Below are 13,530 nucleotides of genomic sequence, written 5' to 3'. Positions count from 1 at the left end.
AGATTTCCACTTCTAAGGCCAAATAAGTTTTGAACTTGATACTTTAAATTGCCCCAAAGCCTAATTACATTTATTCTGAATGTGAAAAAATACTGAAAATGTTTTCATGCCAAACTATATGACAAAAGTGGACATAGATAGTAAAGTGATGATGAAATACTATGAAAAGCCATTAAATACATGAACACATTAGAGTGAACCTGTTTTCATAAATTGTCCAGTTACTTAACACTAAAAACATTGAGGCATGATTCCTGTGCTACATCAATTCATTAAAATGTCTATATAATTAAAGTTTTCAGAGATTGAAACATTAGTCATCTCCAAATGCTTCTCATATCCCATACTGCTGATAATAATCCCTTCAAATGATCTCAGGTATAATTCTGGCACAGCGGTTACAGCACTGGGCTGCTGAACCAAAGGTCAATGGTTTGAACCCACCAGCCACTACGTGGGAGAAAGATGTAGCAGATTGCTTCAGTGAAGCTTTACAGCCTTGCAAACTCTTTGGGGCAGTTCTACTCTGTCCTTCATGCTTGCTGTGAGTAGGAATCAATTCGATGACAGTGGGTGAGTGGGTTATAATACATTATTCTTATTTCTTGTTTCTACTATTCCGTGAGATGTTTTCTAAGCAAAGCAATAATGGCAACATAAAACACGCAAAATATCTGTAATATGGAAATTTGTATTATCCGTAAACATCAATACAAAAATAGAGGCTAAGAAGAAAATTCCAATACATAAAAAGATCTCAAAACCAAATTATTAATAAATATTTGAGCCTGCTGAGTAACTGTAGCTAAACCGTAGTCATTTTGATATTAATCCTCCCCTCTGGAAAAAATAGACTTCTATAAACTGTGAAATAAAGGAAATACACTCATGTTAAAATTTTTTTGTATCATATTTGATAGCAAAGAATTCCAAGCATGTATAAACCCAACATGTTGAGAATAATTATTGTACAAATGGACTGAGGAGAGGGCAATAGAAAGAGTGGATTTATTCTTCCCCTAAATAAAATAAAGCCAAATGACCATTTTATCTGATCAGGAGAAATAACAACTTTGGAAGTAAATATCAAAATCTAAATAATGAAAAACTTACATGATAACAAACATCAAGAGGTAGTTATTGGGTAACACTGCCTTTCTCCAAACTAAATCTAGTATGTCATTCCATGCAACACCTCTAAAACCAAAAAAAAAAGAAAAAAACAAACCTGTTGCTATGGAAGTCGATTCCAACTCATTGAGACACTCCTAAAAAACCAAAAAACCAAAACCAAACCCACCGCCGTCGAGTTGATTCCGACTCATAGTATCATCAAATGTTTAAGTCCTATCTGGAGCCCTGAGGGCACAATGATTAAGAGCTATGGCTGCTAACCAAAAGGTTGACAGTTTGAATCCACCAGCTGCTCTTTGGAAACCCTATGGGCAGTTCTACTCTGTCCTATAGGGTTGCTGTAGGTTGGAATCAACTGGACAGCAACAGTCTTGGTTTTTTTGTTTATTGAGAGCATATAATATTTCAAAAAGTTCCAAAAAGTTACATGACTTCTTCAGGTTGGTTACATGTACCTATAAGTGTGATGTCCTTACTTCAATTGAGAAACAAATCTCTGGTTTGCTTTGGATCCTTTAGAAATTCCAAAAAGCTTATCCTACTTAAAAACTAAGTCATCATTATAATTTTTAAATTTCTGTTAAATATTTTAAGGTATATGTCAAAACAGTGAGGTGTCACAAAATTCACAAATATGATATTTATAGTCTTATTTAAAATAAAATATTCATTATTGAAGACAAGATCAGTGTTTCACTATAAACATGTCAATTGGTCATATCACCAATCCATAAAAATATGATCACTTAATTTACAAGTTTACATTAGAAAGTCAAATCAAGAGAGTTATTTTAAACCATGAATGGTCACACATTATCCTCAGACACTAAAATCTCACTGAAAAGTACAGTGCCTAGGCATGTGTTTTTTTTGTGGAATTTGTGACATCATAGAAACAAAGAAAAAGCTTTGCTGTTTTATTGTAAACAAATTTTATGTAACTATAAATGTATAGCTCTATTTTTAAAAACACATAAATATCCTCTTCATTTCATAGCAACTGGAGTATTTTTGATGTGCATTCTTTACAGTCACATTTAAAAATAAGACAAAAAAAAAATCCAGGGTGTCATTGCATGAATTTTTTAATACGATTTTAAAGAAACTAATACCATTTTTTTTATTTCCCCAAATATATTAGACATGTGTTTCTGATACTTAAAAAAATCCAATATATAAAAACTTCTGAACACATAATACTATACTTAAAAGTTTTGGTAGATACTGGTACAGTTAAACATTTAACATTCTATATTATCTCACAATGTACATTCTTTCATAACACAATAGTATATATACATAATGGATGAAAAAAAATCAAACATAACTATATATAAACCCTGGTTATGCTTTCAAAAATACTCATACAGTAAAAAATAACAGCTAAAATAATTTTTTAAATTTTTATGAAATGGTTCTGAATTCTAACATGAATCTATAAGTGATGCTCACATGCTATCTGTACACATCATTTATGACCATCTAATTGGTATGTGTAGTGGCTTGGTTAGAATTCCTACTGTCTTCATGTGGTTTATACGAAATTTATATAAATTCAAATATAAGATACAAAATTATTCAAGTAGGAATCAAAGTCAAGAAGTGAAAGAATAAAGCAACTAATACCTAAGAAAGTTTTACCTAGAAATACACCAAGACATATTTCAAAAAGCAAATGCTGTAATCATCAAAAAAAATTCTCTAAAATGTCATTTTCTAAATTTAAAGATTACCACAACCCTGGTTTTTTACATGCCAAAAAAGGCTAACACTTAATTTTATTGGCCGTTTACACTATTCTCCTTAAGAATGTATCTAACATTCTCCCGAAGAACATAAATATATATATTTTAAAAGAATTGTTATCAAATACATCATTTCAGTACTGTCCTTTTAGGAAATACATGATGTGCAACAGAAGATTAAAACAAGTCTAATACTAAAAATCAATTTGGATACCCCAGGAACTGTTAGCTATCTATCAAAGAAAATATTTTTCCAGCAATATTATATTTTTTAATTTGATACATGTAGCATGTTTATCAACATATAACCATTAAACAGCTTAAATTTGGATGGCTCATGGTTCTAAATATATTCTATCAAAAATAAAATGTTTAATATTTAAATATTTTAAAAGGTAAACACTGAAAACCAAATTATACCAAGGTGTGATCAGACAAAGAAGAGAGGACTATTTCTTTCTTTTCACTCATCTATAAAACAAATTTATGAGATCGTAAAGTACAATTTAACAACCTAAAGAAGGTTCAAAGAGGGGAAGCAAGAGCCTGAGAGAAAATGGATTTGTCAATGATTTCAGTCATTCAATCTTCGGAGGAAAAAGCAGAAAATGTGGCTTCATTTTGCAATATAAAGTAGGAGGCACAAAATCCAGTAGCCTGTATGTGGACTTCTATTTATGTATTTAAACCCTGTTTCAATTCACAGATTAAGCTGATCTTTCCACAAGTAAACAGCCAATAATGATGGCCAGGCCTTTAGCAAAGGAAAACAGACACCACACAGCAAGGTCAGGAAGCTACTAAGCACCACAGAACAACAGATCAAAACAGAATGGTTTCATATGTTTCTATTGTTTATATACTTAATTTAAGGATGATATTCCTTGGGGGGAAACGGTAAGTATAGCCAGGAATATGCAACACAGTATCAAACAAACTATATAATTTTAATGCAAATATACCAGGCATTTCCGTCATGTATCTGTATCAGTCAACCTGTACATTAACAGCCACTCATTCAATTCTTTTTAACTTAAGATGTCAGGACGAAATAAACCTCTTTAATTCTAAACAGTCTTTTTCCTATCTATGAATTCATTACGGGGAATTTATATCTCTTTAACTACTTTTGATCCAACAATCAAGCTTGCAAACTCTAAATATCTTTTTACTATAAAGAGATTATGTAATTGAGTGAATAAGGAAGGGGCTTTAATTTCTTTTCTCCGGAGTAAAATTTTGAAAACGGGAAACAATGGCATTCTGTTTGGTATTTAAAAATCTTTAAAAACTACAACACGATATAAGCAACGGCGGAAATTTACCCCAAGTAGCAGACTGGAACATTTTAAACACACAAACTAGAGCCGCCTCTGGCCACATGTTTTTTTTTTTTTTTTTTTAAGTTGAGTCTCTTAAAGAGACAGTACCCTCGGATTTATGACCTACAGGAAGCACATTTCTAAAATATTTGATTACCAAGCATCCTCTCCCACGTTTTTTCAATACCATACTACGCCAACAGTTATCTACTTTATTTTACTGTGAAATCAAATTATTTTGATTTGGATCTACAAATGTCTACAGCGCAGGCAGGGATGAAAGAGAAGAGGGAGTTACTCTGACCGGTGGTATCAAACACTACATCAGAGGAAGTATACCTTTCTTAATAACAGCAAACTGTTTTATTGTTTTAACCTTAAAATGATCATTGTTTCTTCATTCGTTCAGTAGGTATAGGCGACAAAGTATATTGTAACCGATAACACCGGAAGCTACACTACCACAATTTCGTTGCCGAACGAAGAGGGGAACATGCTAGTAAGTCGGTCAGCATCCAAGGAGTGAAATTTCAAAGATTTCATTTTCTATTTAGGAAAAGATTACCTAGGAAGGAGCCCATACGACCCCTAAAAACTGGAATAACTCGTGATTTTAAGAAAGATTGTGCCTTTCAATGTACCTAAAGGCATATTGTACATACACTGACATACTGATCAACGACTTCACAAGGAAAAAGGTGAAAAGGAAAAAACGTTTAGCTTACTTGGTGTACAAATACATCGACTGGAATATCCAAGGGGCTTCCCTCTCGGTTTATCATGGAGATAAAACCAAATCCCATTCGCACATTGAACCACTTACAGTGGCCAGTTCCGTGCAAAACCTGGGATTCCTCCTCTGCCTGCTCCGGCAGCTTCCCGGGCTCTTCTCCTCCACCTTTGCTTGCCCCGCCTGAGACAGAACAGGACAAAAAAAAAGTCAGTCCAGCTGTATTCCTGTACTTTGTTCATTGGAAGAGAAAAAAAAAAAATTGCTTCGGGGGAGGCAGAATAGGAAAAAAACCGTTACTAAATGACTTGATTATTTTCCTCCCCAGGAAAAAATATTTTTTTAATGCTTAAAAATAAGCAAGCAGGGGATGGGGGTGCCAAACTGTTCTACCGATCACATCAACGTCCACGTTTCTGTACATACATGTACTTTTTCATTTAACTCCATTTCCAGCCACATATTACAGTACAGCATGCGATACTTTACTTGCATATTGCTGATTTAACACTGATCCCATTTACAAAGAGAAATTCGCAGCGAAACTATTCTCTCCGGCGGGCACGAGGAGGAAAGAGAAATCGTAAAGATGGTTACAACTCCTAGTCAATGCACACGCTGCAGCAGCGAATCCGGGGTTACTGCCAATGTGCTTTCCCCTCCCCCCAATAACTTTCAATTAAAGTTAGGGTGGAGTGGGGGAGGGGGCAGGTGTATAAAAGTTTTCTTGGCTCACTAACTGAAACTGCGCTTAATCACACTCAAACAATTCAAACAATAGCCCCCTGAAAGCTTTTCAAGTTGTGAATCACTGTGGGCGGTACAAAACATTTTTGGAGATCTATAACAATAGGTTTGCAGAAAGCCCCGTTGCGCGATGGGGGGTGGGGGTAATGCCCAGTATTGGGGTAAAAGGGAAAGGGGGGAACGGGTAAAGAAGGGGAAGAGAGGGGGAGGGGGAAAAAGGAAGAGAGAAAATCTGAGTAAAACAATAGAAAAGAAAATTAACCTTCGGCCATGTTGCCCCGCCGGCCCTCTGCTCCAAACTCGTGAGATGAAAACTTTCCCTTTGGAACCGAGTGATCTTCTGCATCAATCTAACATCTTGATTTTGTGCGATCACAAATTTAGCTCGCATGGTCTTATGCGCTTTCCCTCTTTTGATTTTTTTCTCTTCTCTCTCCTTCAGTTTCTGGCCCCCTGAGCACACGTGACTTTGTCAATTACATGCTTTCTTGCTACTAATTTCACCTCGGATCCTTAAGGGGCTGGCAAGAGGAAGAGATAACCAATCGCCATTTCATCTATGCTGACATCAAAATAATTTATGAATGAACAAGAAAAACTCAAACATGTTATCTAAAGACAATTTGGGACGCTTCTTTACGATAAATCAGAATGCTGATTTCGTGCTTCTACTTAAACACAATGGAGGGTTCTTGTGAATCGTCGGTTTAGAAAACGGCAGTCATACATGTGCACGCGCGTGCCTTATACACAAGCCTGTCTAAGTAATCTCACTTAAGAAAAAAGTCGTTTAAATAAAGCAACCGATGTTACGTGGTTTTTTTCCCCGAAGAATTCAGCTGCACACTGGCAGTAAACCTGCTTGGGACGCTAATTTCATATTTAATTCAATTCTGAGAGGAAAATATGTAATTTACAAAAGATTTAATTAAACCTAATTGCATCCCCATGAAACTTTAGATAATGATTAGCATACACCTACAAAAAGGCAAAGGCACACAATGCCCAGACTGTGCCCTGAAATTTTTCAAATTCAAAATAAAATCTTACTGGAAAATCGCTATCACCTTCATGTAGTCAAATTGTGTTTATCATTTCGGAACATTTTGGAGGGGGTTGGTGAGGAATTGTACTTCACAGGTTTCTCCGCCATCTCTTTCCGGGGGAGGAGATGTGATTAATGACTTCCTAAATAACAGCCCAGTTTTCCAGCTAACATAGAGTGAACCTCAATCAGTGGCGATTGTTCCCCAAGAGCAAGACAACGTAGGACAGGGAGGGGGAGGGGAGCGCCAGGCAGGGGAGGTGAAGAGGAGCCGCCAGGAGAGGCGGCTGTTGAGAGCTAGAGAAAGAGATGGTGGAGAAAAAGCAGGCGCGAGCTAGGGGTGGGAGAGATGAAGAAAGAGGGTAAGTGGGAGAAAAAGGTAAATTCATAACATATTGACTGGGCCCTGCCATTTCAAAGGTCCAGTATCAGCGGCTTTAAGAGTCGAATAAACGAAAATTTAATAACGGATTAGGCTTCCACCATCCCTAGCGCGGCCCGCCCCCAGCTGCAAAATGCTTACCCTTTACCTTTTAAATTGGTCGTTGTTTAATGATTGTTGATTATTAGATGCTGATGCCAATATTACCGCCCTCATCGAATACTACAATGAACAGTATAGTAATGAGAAATGCTTTATTTCCACATTTCCTTTAAAATATAAAATATTACCCGTTTTGAAATATTAAAACTCACTACCATTCTTCCCCCACCCCACCCCCATTTTCTTAAACAAGCAGTTTACAGAGAAACTACAGATACCACTTCCCTTCGGCAAAGCTACGGAGTTGACCCTCCCCCACCGTACCCGCAATCTCCCCCACCCGGTCTCTAAACACGTCCACACTCTTAACTTTAACACAGTTTCACACCAACTAAAATGTAGGAATTCTAAATCTGCGAGCTTTTGAAAAAACTCACATACTATATACCTCATTACACTACACCCCCTCCCCATATTAAACAGCTAGATATAAATTTATACTAATTGGTTGAGATTTTAGATAAATGGGTATTTATAAAAATAGAAGTTATTTTCAGCTGTTGGTGAGGAAAGGCGTCAATCAGGCTGATCAATTTGGGAAGATTTTCCATCTGTTTATTTCTTTTGTTGTTTTTCAGGAAAGGGGGCCAAGCTGTCTCGTTTTATTTATTTTGGAGGGAATAACGAAGTGCTAGCTTGTGAGGAGGAAAGGAAAAGTGCAAAGACCCAAACGATTTTGCTAGTAACAAAAGCTTCAGACATCTGAAAAATTACTTTTGTAAAAGTAGAAATCAACTGATTACATTGACCTATAATGAAGTAAGTTTAATAACAGCATTGCAGGTAAAACATTTCATAGAATATAAAACAGAAAAACTAACATAAAATAAGTCATGTAGTTTTTTATATTTTACATGAAAGAATAAATTACTTTTAAAAATCAACATTTGATATCAAAGAAAATAATCTGAAAAATTCTTCTAAATAAAGGTGAAGGGCTTTTATTTATGTAAAAGTAATTATCATAAAATTCACAAGCCAATATTGGGTTAGTTTTGTTACTGACATACACTTAGAGTAAACAATATTTTATCTATACGTTTTTTATTAGAAAAGAGTTTAATCATTATAAAAATCACAAACATATGGGCGGATTCTGAATCCTTGCTTATTGTTAAATTTGATGAAATTTACATATATCAATAGATAAAACATGTGAAATATCATAATCGAACCACATTGAATGGTATAGTTATGGGATTCACAGTCTTGCCTGACTGGAAGCCTCCAGTATTAGTGGAATTAAGGTAGGGTTCACTGGACTGGTCACTGAAGTCAGAGGTTATCGACTCATTCATTTCCTGAGAGGGACATCAGCCTTTCAAGTTGTGCAGAAGGCTTTTTCCAACTGGGAACTCTGAGAAATCTTCTAAAATTCATTCACAAAGAATTTAAGGCAAATGCAATCATATATCTTGGGGGAGGGAAGAAAGCCCAGAGGAAAAGTGGAAGTAGGGAAAGGAAGAAGGGAAGGAAGTAAAAAAGAAGGGAGAGAGGTGGAGACAGAAAATATCAACTCAGCAGTTCTGGAATATGGGCACTTAGATTCGTCTTTTCCACCCCACCCCCACCCCCGAGTCTTTTGAGCCTAAGGTCCTTTTATAAACTGACCATAATCTCTTAAAGCTCATAGGGGGCTTCTTTCACATAAAATAGCCCTACGACTCTCCTAGAATGCTTTCCAATTTGTCACCTTCCTGAAGTCTTCTGGTTTCAATTTTTTTCTCATTTCCTACTTGGTTTTAGTACCAGAAAGAACCTGCGTTTGACTCAAAACGCATGTTTTATACCTGTGAGAGCCAACTGTTTTAGTAGCTTGATTTATCATAGTTCTTTCAAAATGTCTTTAAAATGAGTTGAAGTAGCTACAAAGAATCGTCAGCGCACCGGGGGGGCGGGGGGGGATCAAGGAGATAACCTATCAAATGCCCGTTGGTTATCACAATCTTAGGTTTCTCCACTTAAAAAACAAAGTACATATTTTCTCAACCGTTTTTTGTTCCAACAATACAATCCAAGGAGCCGAAAGAGATGCCAGGGCCCACCGTGGTTGTTTTCAGCTATGAGCACTGAGTGACTTCTATTAAAACAGAAACAATGCTTCGGTTCTTCTTAAAACTAGGAGGAGGGGCTGTGGCACTGCGGCCAGCGACTCCACCCGTCCTCTCCTCCCCGCAAATAAGGCCGGGGTCTGCAGCCAACCGCGCTGCCTTTGCAGCCCCGTACCTTCACGTCAGCGAGCCCCAGGGTCGCTGAGACCCCCGGGCCAGCACAGCTGCCCTTTCCTCCAACCTCCTTCCCCAGAAACTTCCTCTCTCCTTTCTCTTCTAGGTTACCTTTCTCTTTATTCATCACATCACCACCTCCTCTCTGTAAGTCGAACCGTTCCACCGAAGGCTGGTGATTTCTCACTAATCAAGGGGCTTTTACATTCGTCATCTTGTCCCCAAGAACACCAAAGAAATCCTTGCCCCCACCACTATGGCAAAAAAACACTTGGCACAATCTACTATTTTTACTGCATTTCCAGACATATATCACTTACAACTTAATGCCTTTATCTGTGTTAGTGAAGTCAAGGGGAGTGGAATCGGGAACCCAAGAAAATGACCCTCCCCCCAAGCCCAAGCCTAAAATGGGGCTGTCTTCAAAGGGATCCTAAGCGCCGTCCTTTCGGGAAGTCAAGAACACATCACTGAGCGCCTCTGAACGATCAGGGGAGGATCAGGAAAGGCCGCCGGCGGAAGGGGGTCGGGGGGCGACCGCGGGCAATTTTCAGGAACCCGCTCTCTGGCCTTAGAGTGATCTTTTCCCGCCTAAAAACCGCCGACCCGCACGTCGGGCAAACTGTCCCCGATTCCTCCCGCTGCGCTTCAGTCAACAACTTGGCAAATAACTTTCTTGAAATTCTTACAATATGGAGTCAAGTGATAGGAGTTTCCGACTGGGTGCGTTGGTCTACAGTACAGGCACTTCAGAATACGGGGGTGTTTTGTTTCTGAAAAGCAAAATTCCGTTCTCATCTCACTCACTTGTCTTGTCTGGAGGCAAAATACTCTGATTTAACACAATCGTTCCAATTCGAGAATTTTTACACATCTGTAAAACTCTCTAAAAGATTTTCCTTAAATGTCTTAACATATTTTCCCAGGTATAAGTAGGTAAGTTTATGGAAACAAAAAATCAATTAGCATATTTTGTTTAAAGTTTTCAGGACAAATTGGCTTTATATTTCTAAAAACAATCATTTGCAAATGTTTGCTTTTTTGGTCAGTTATGTTTCAGCAGAGTACATAGAGCAACAAAATTAATTCAGAAAACAGGCATTATTTTAAGACCACCATTTGGTATAAAGGAATTTAAAAAAATACTACGATAGCAAAATATCCTCTTCTATGAACATACTTCTTCTCCAACGAAAAGGAAAACTAAAATTTTATGATTACTCCTCCCAAATGTTTTCTAGCTGTGCCCAACAAATACGTTTTAAAAATGATTTTAATTAGAGCTGTAAGACAATGAAAAAAATTTAGTAATAAGAATTACATTATTTTGCCCAGAAGAGCACAAAAGGGAACTTCATGTTTTGTTTAAAAAATGGAAGTCAGTATTTTTCACCTGTAATACTACTTGAACTATGTGAAAATACTCAAGTTTCATGATTTAAAGATATTTTTGTAGTAAATATTACGAGTCTGTAGAAAAGACACTAAATAATGTAAATATACAAATCGTTCCCCCTCCCCCAAAGCAATGAATGAAAATTTCTTTTTTAAAACAATCTCATTCAAAGAAATAATCAACTGAAATAAGAGAGTGCACTGTCTTCCAGGTAGTTTTTTAGTATTTATATTTTGCGGTTTTATTTTTGAAGGCAAAGTGCAGGTATATCAGAAATGAAAAGGAAAAAGAACAGTAGGACAGTAAAAGATGAGGCAATAGAGAAGAAACACTCAGGCTTTAAAGATGCCTTTGTGGAAAGTGATGTGTTGAGAAAAACCATCCAGCTAGAAACTGGAGGCTAAAGTGCTGGTCCCAGGTACTAACCTTGTGGCCTTGGGATAATCACTAAACTTTTCTGGTCCTCAGTTTCCTCATCTGCAAAATGAGGAAATTGGACCAATTGATGTTCAAAGTCTTTCAGCTTAAAAGGCAGGCTGCAAATGTACTACTGTAATCTCTAGAAATAACCCTTCTCTTGGTCAAAGTAGTACCTTCTCCCTCCCCTCCCCCCCTTCATCATTACAGGGAAACACAGACATGAAACTTTATTGCAGTCACTTAACACATTGGTGTTAACATCATTTCCCAACAGAAAAGATAAAGGTTTCTGGGCTGTCCCCAGAGAAGAAATCACAGTCAATAACAAGGGGAAACCAGTTGGTAGATTAAAATATTGAAGCCACTTTTCAAAGTCTTTTTCATCATACTCATAGCATCATCTTCATGTCAAAGGATTTTCTCTAGAAAGTGTTTGTCAAATGGCAATACCCATTGTTTTTAACCATAGTTATCAGTGGTTTCCTAATTAAACTTTATGATCCACACTACTTTCCTCTTGCTACCCACAATTTTAATTTCACAAACCTAATAATAGAATAACATCACTTTACTTTTATCTGTTTATTAATGCTTATAAATTTCTGCCTAATTGCAGCTCTTGTGTGTTTTCAAATTACTACTGGTCAAGAGCAGAGCCAAGATACTAAATTCACCAGGGTAAAAGTCATAGTAATATATTATTATCAAGTAAAATTGTTATTGAAAAATTAGTTTTATAAGTTTTAAGTTAATTTCAGTAATATAAGAAAATATTTTTATTTCAGAAGTCAGTTTAAAATGTTAAAAAGTCCAAATTACACATTTTTGCAGCATGATAATAAGGAGCAAATTTTGACGCATGTCCACGAAGAGCAAAATAAATACAACTTCCCTGGATTACGGAAATTTCTGAATTTATAGGAAAATGTCTAATATACTACATCGTGCTATTTGTGTTATGGTAAATTATTTGAAAACAGCACCCAGTCTCTACCTTTCATTTAAGTAAACAGATATTTGTGAGTGCCTATTTTGCTAAGGGAGTTACAAAAATGAACAGGCCACAAATTCTTTTCATTCATGTGCATAAGCATTTAAATTTCCACTTTCTATCTTGCCTGAGTTACAGAAAACGGAATCACAAAATCCAGTACTGCTAAACTCAAGGGGAAAAAAGGAGTTAATTAGAAGATTTCAACCATGGAATTCTGGTGGAGATACTAGTTTTACACAGAGTGACCCGAAGTACCCATCTTGCCAAAGTAGAAAGTCATGGCAGAGAATTTCTGAGGGCTGTCAAATGTTCACATATGCTCTAGTGGTCTTTTTAAACATTAGTTAAGTATAATATTAAAAAAAAGAAAGAAAGAAAAGACTAACCTGGGGCTGATGAAACCTTGTTGAATGACCTCATCATCATCTGAGTAACCTAAAATCAGAGAGCTCAAGTCAGTACTACATTAATTGCTTATTTAATTACCTCTTCTCCAGCTTAATGGCTCATTACAAAGCAATAAAATACCTAGGTTTTGACTCTGTGAAGTGACCTGTAAACTTTTTTTTTAAACAGTTTAAGACTCACCTAGCTTATCAAAACCAAAATCAGATAATCAATTGGCATAAACTTGCGTTTTATTCCTATTAAAGACACTAGTTTAAAAAACATTTAAACAGGACCATTTCGGTGTAGTCAAAAGATCCCCATTTCATGAACATTGCAATTAAATAATTACTATTAATCTACCACATAGCAACAATATTGTGTTTCTTGATGAACTTATTTGACTATTCTCTTCAGATATATTTTAGAATATAAATCATGAGAATATAATTGATACTATGTCACTGATAACGGATCTCTCAGTTACAAATATTTTTGAGAAGAAATTACTTTAATGATAATAATTTAATCATTAAGAATATTTAATCAAAGGTATCTTATATGAATTAACCCAGATTTTAAAAAGCAAAACCAGCTCTCATTTTGAAATGAATAGTACTGATGTTTCTAATACACGCACCGGCAGATATCACAACACAGTACACGTGCAATAAATAGGTCACCCATTAATGAAGTATAGCAACTGAAGGGAAACTCCTGATGGCCACTGAATTATCATTTTCATGCTCAGGCCAGAATTATTAAGGTTTGGAAAAGGGTTTGGTTTGAACTCGCGTCAACTCACCTGCTACCACCCAGGTTGTCTTTCTTCCCGTAACTA

General features: G+C 36.3%; 1 protein-coding gene across 2 annotated transcripts in view; it reads right to left on the bottom strand.

Moving 5' to 3' along the window:
- Positions 1–12,722, bottom strand: part of LIN28B (lin-28 homolog B) — a 134,203-nt gene extending 121,481 nt beyond the window's left edge. Inside the window, exons 1-2 of one of the 2 annotated variants that reach the window (XM_064289269.1) lie at positions 12,689–12,722; positions 4,927–5,114 (exon numbers count right to left, since the gene is read on the bottom strand). In XM_064289269.1, coding sequence (XP_064145339.1) covers positions 4,927–5,114; positions 12,689–12,722 — 222 coding nt within the window. Of the gene's footprint in view, positions 1–4,926; positions 5,115–5,420; positions 5,452–12,688 lie in introns of those variants that run through there. The other variant, XM_003404320.3, reaches the window with a different exon arrangement.
- Between the last annotated feature and the right edge of the window lie 808 nt (positions 12,723–13,530).

Source organism: Loxodonta africana, chromosome 1 (assembly GCF_030014295.1).
Source record: "Loxodonta africana isolate mLoxAfr1 chromosome 1, mLoxAfr1.hap2, whole genome shotgun sequence".
NCBI classification, from domain to species: domain Eukaryota; kingdom Metazoa; phylum Chordata; class Mammalia; order Proboscidea; family Elephantidae; genus Loxodonta; species Loxodonta africana.
This window is presented reverse-complemented; position numbering and strand designations above follow the sequence as displayed.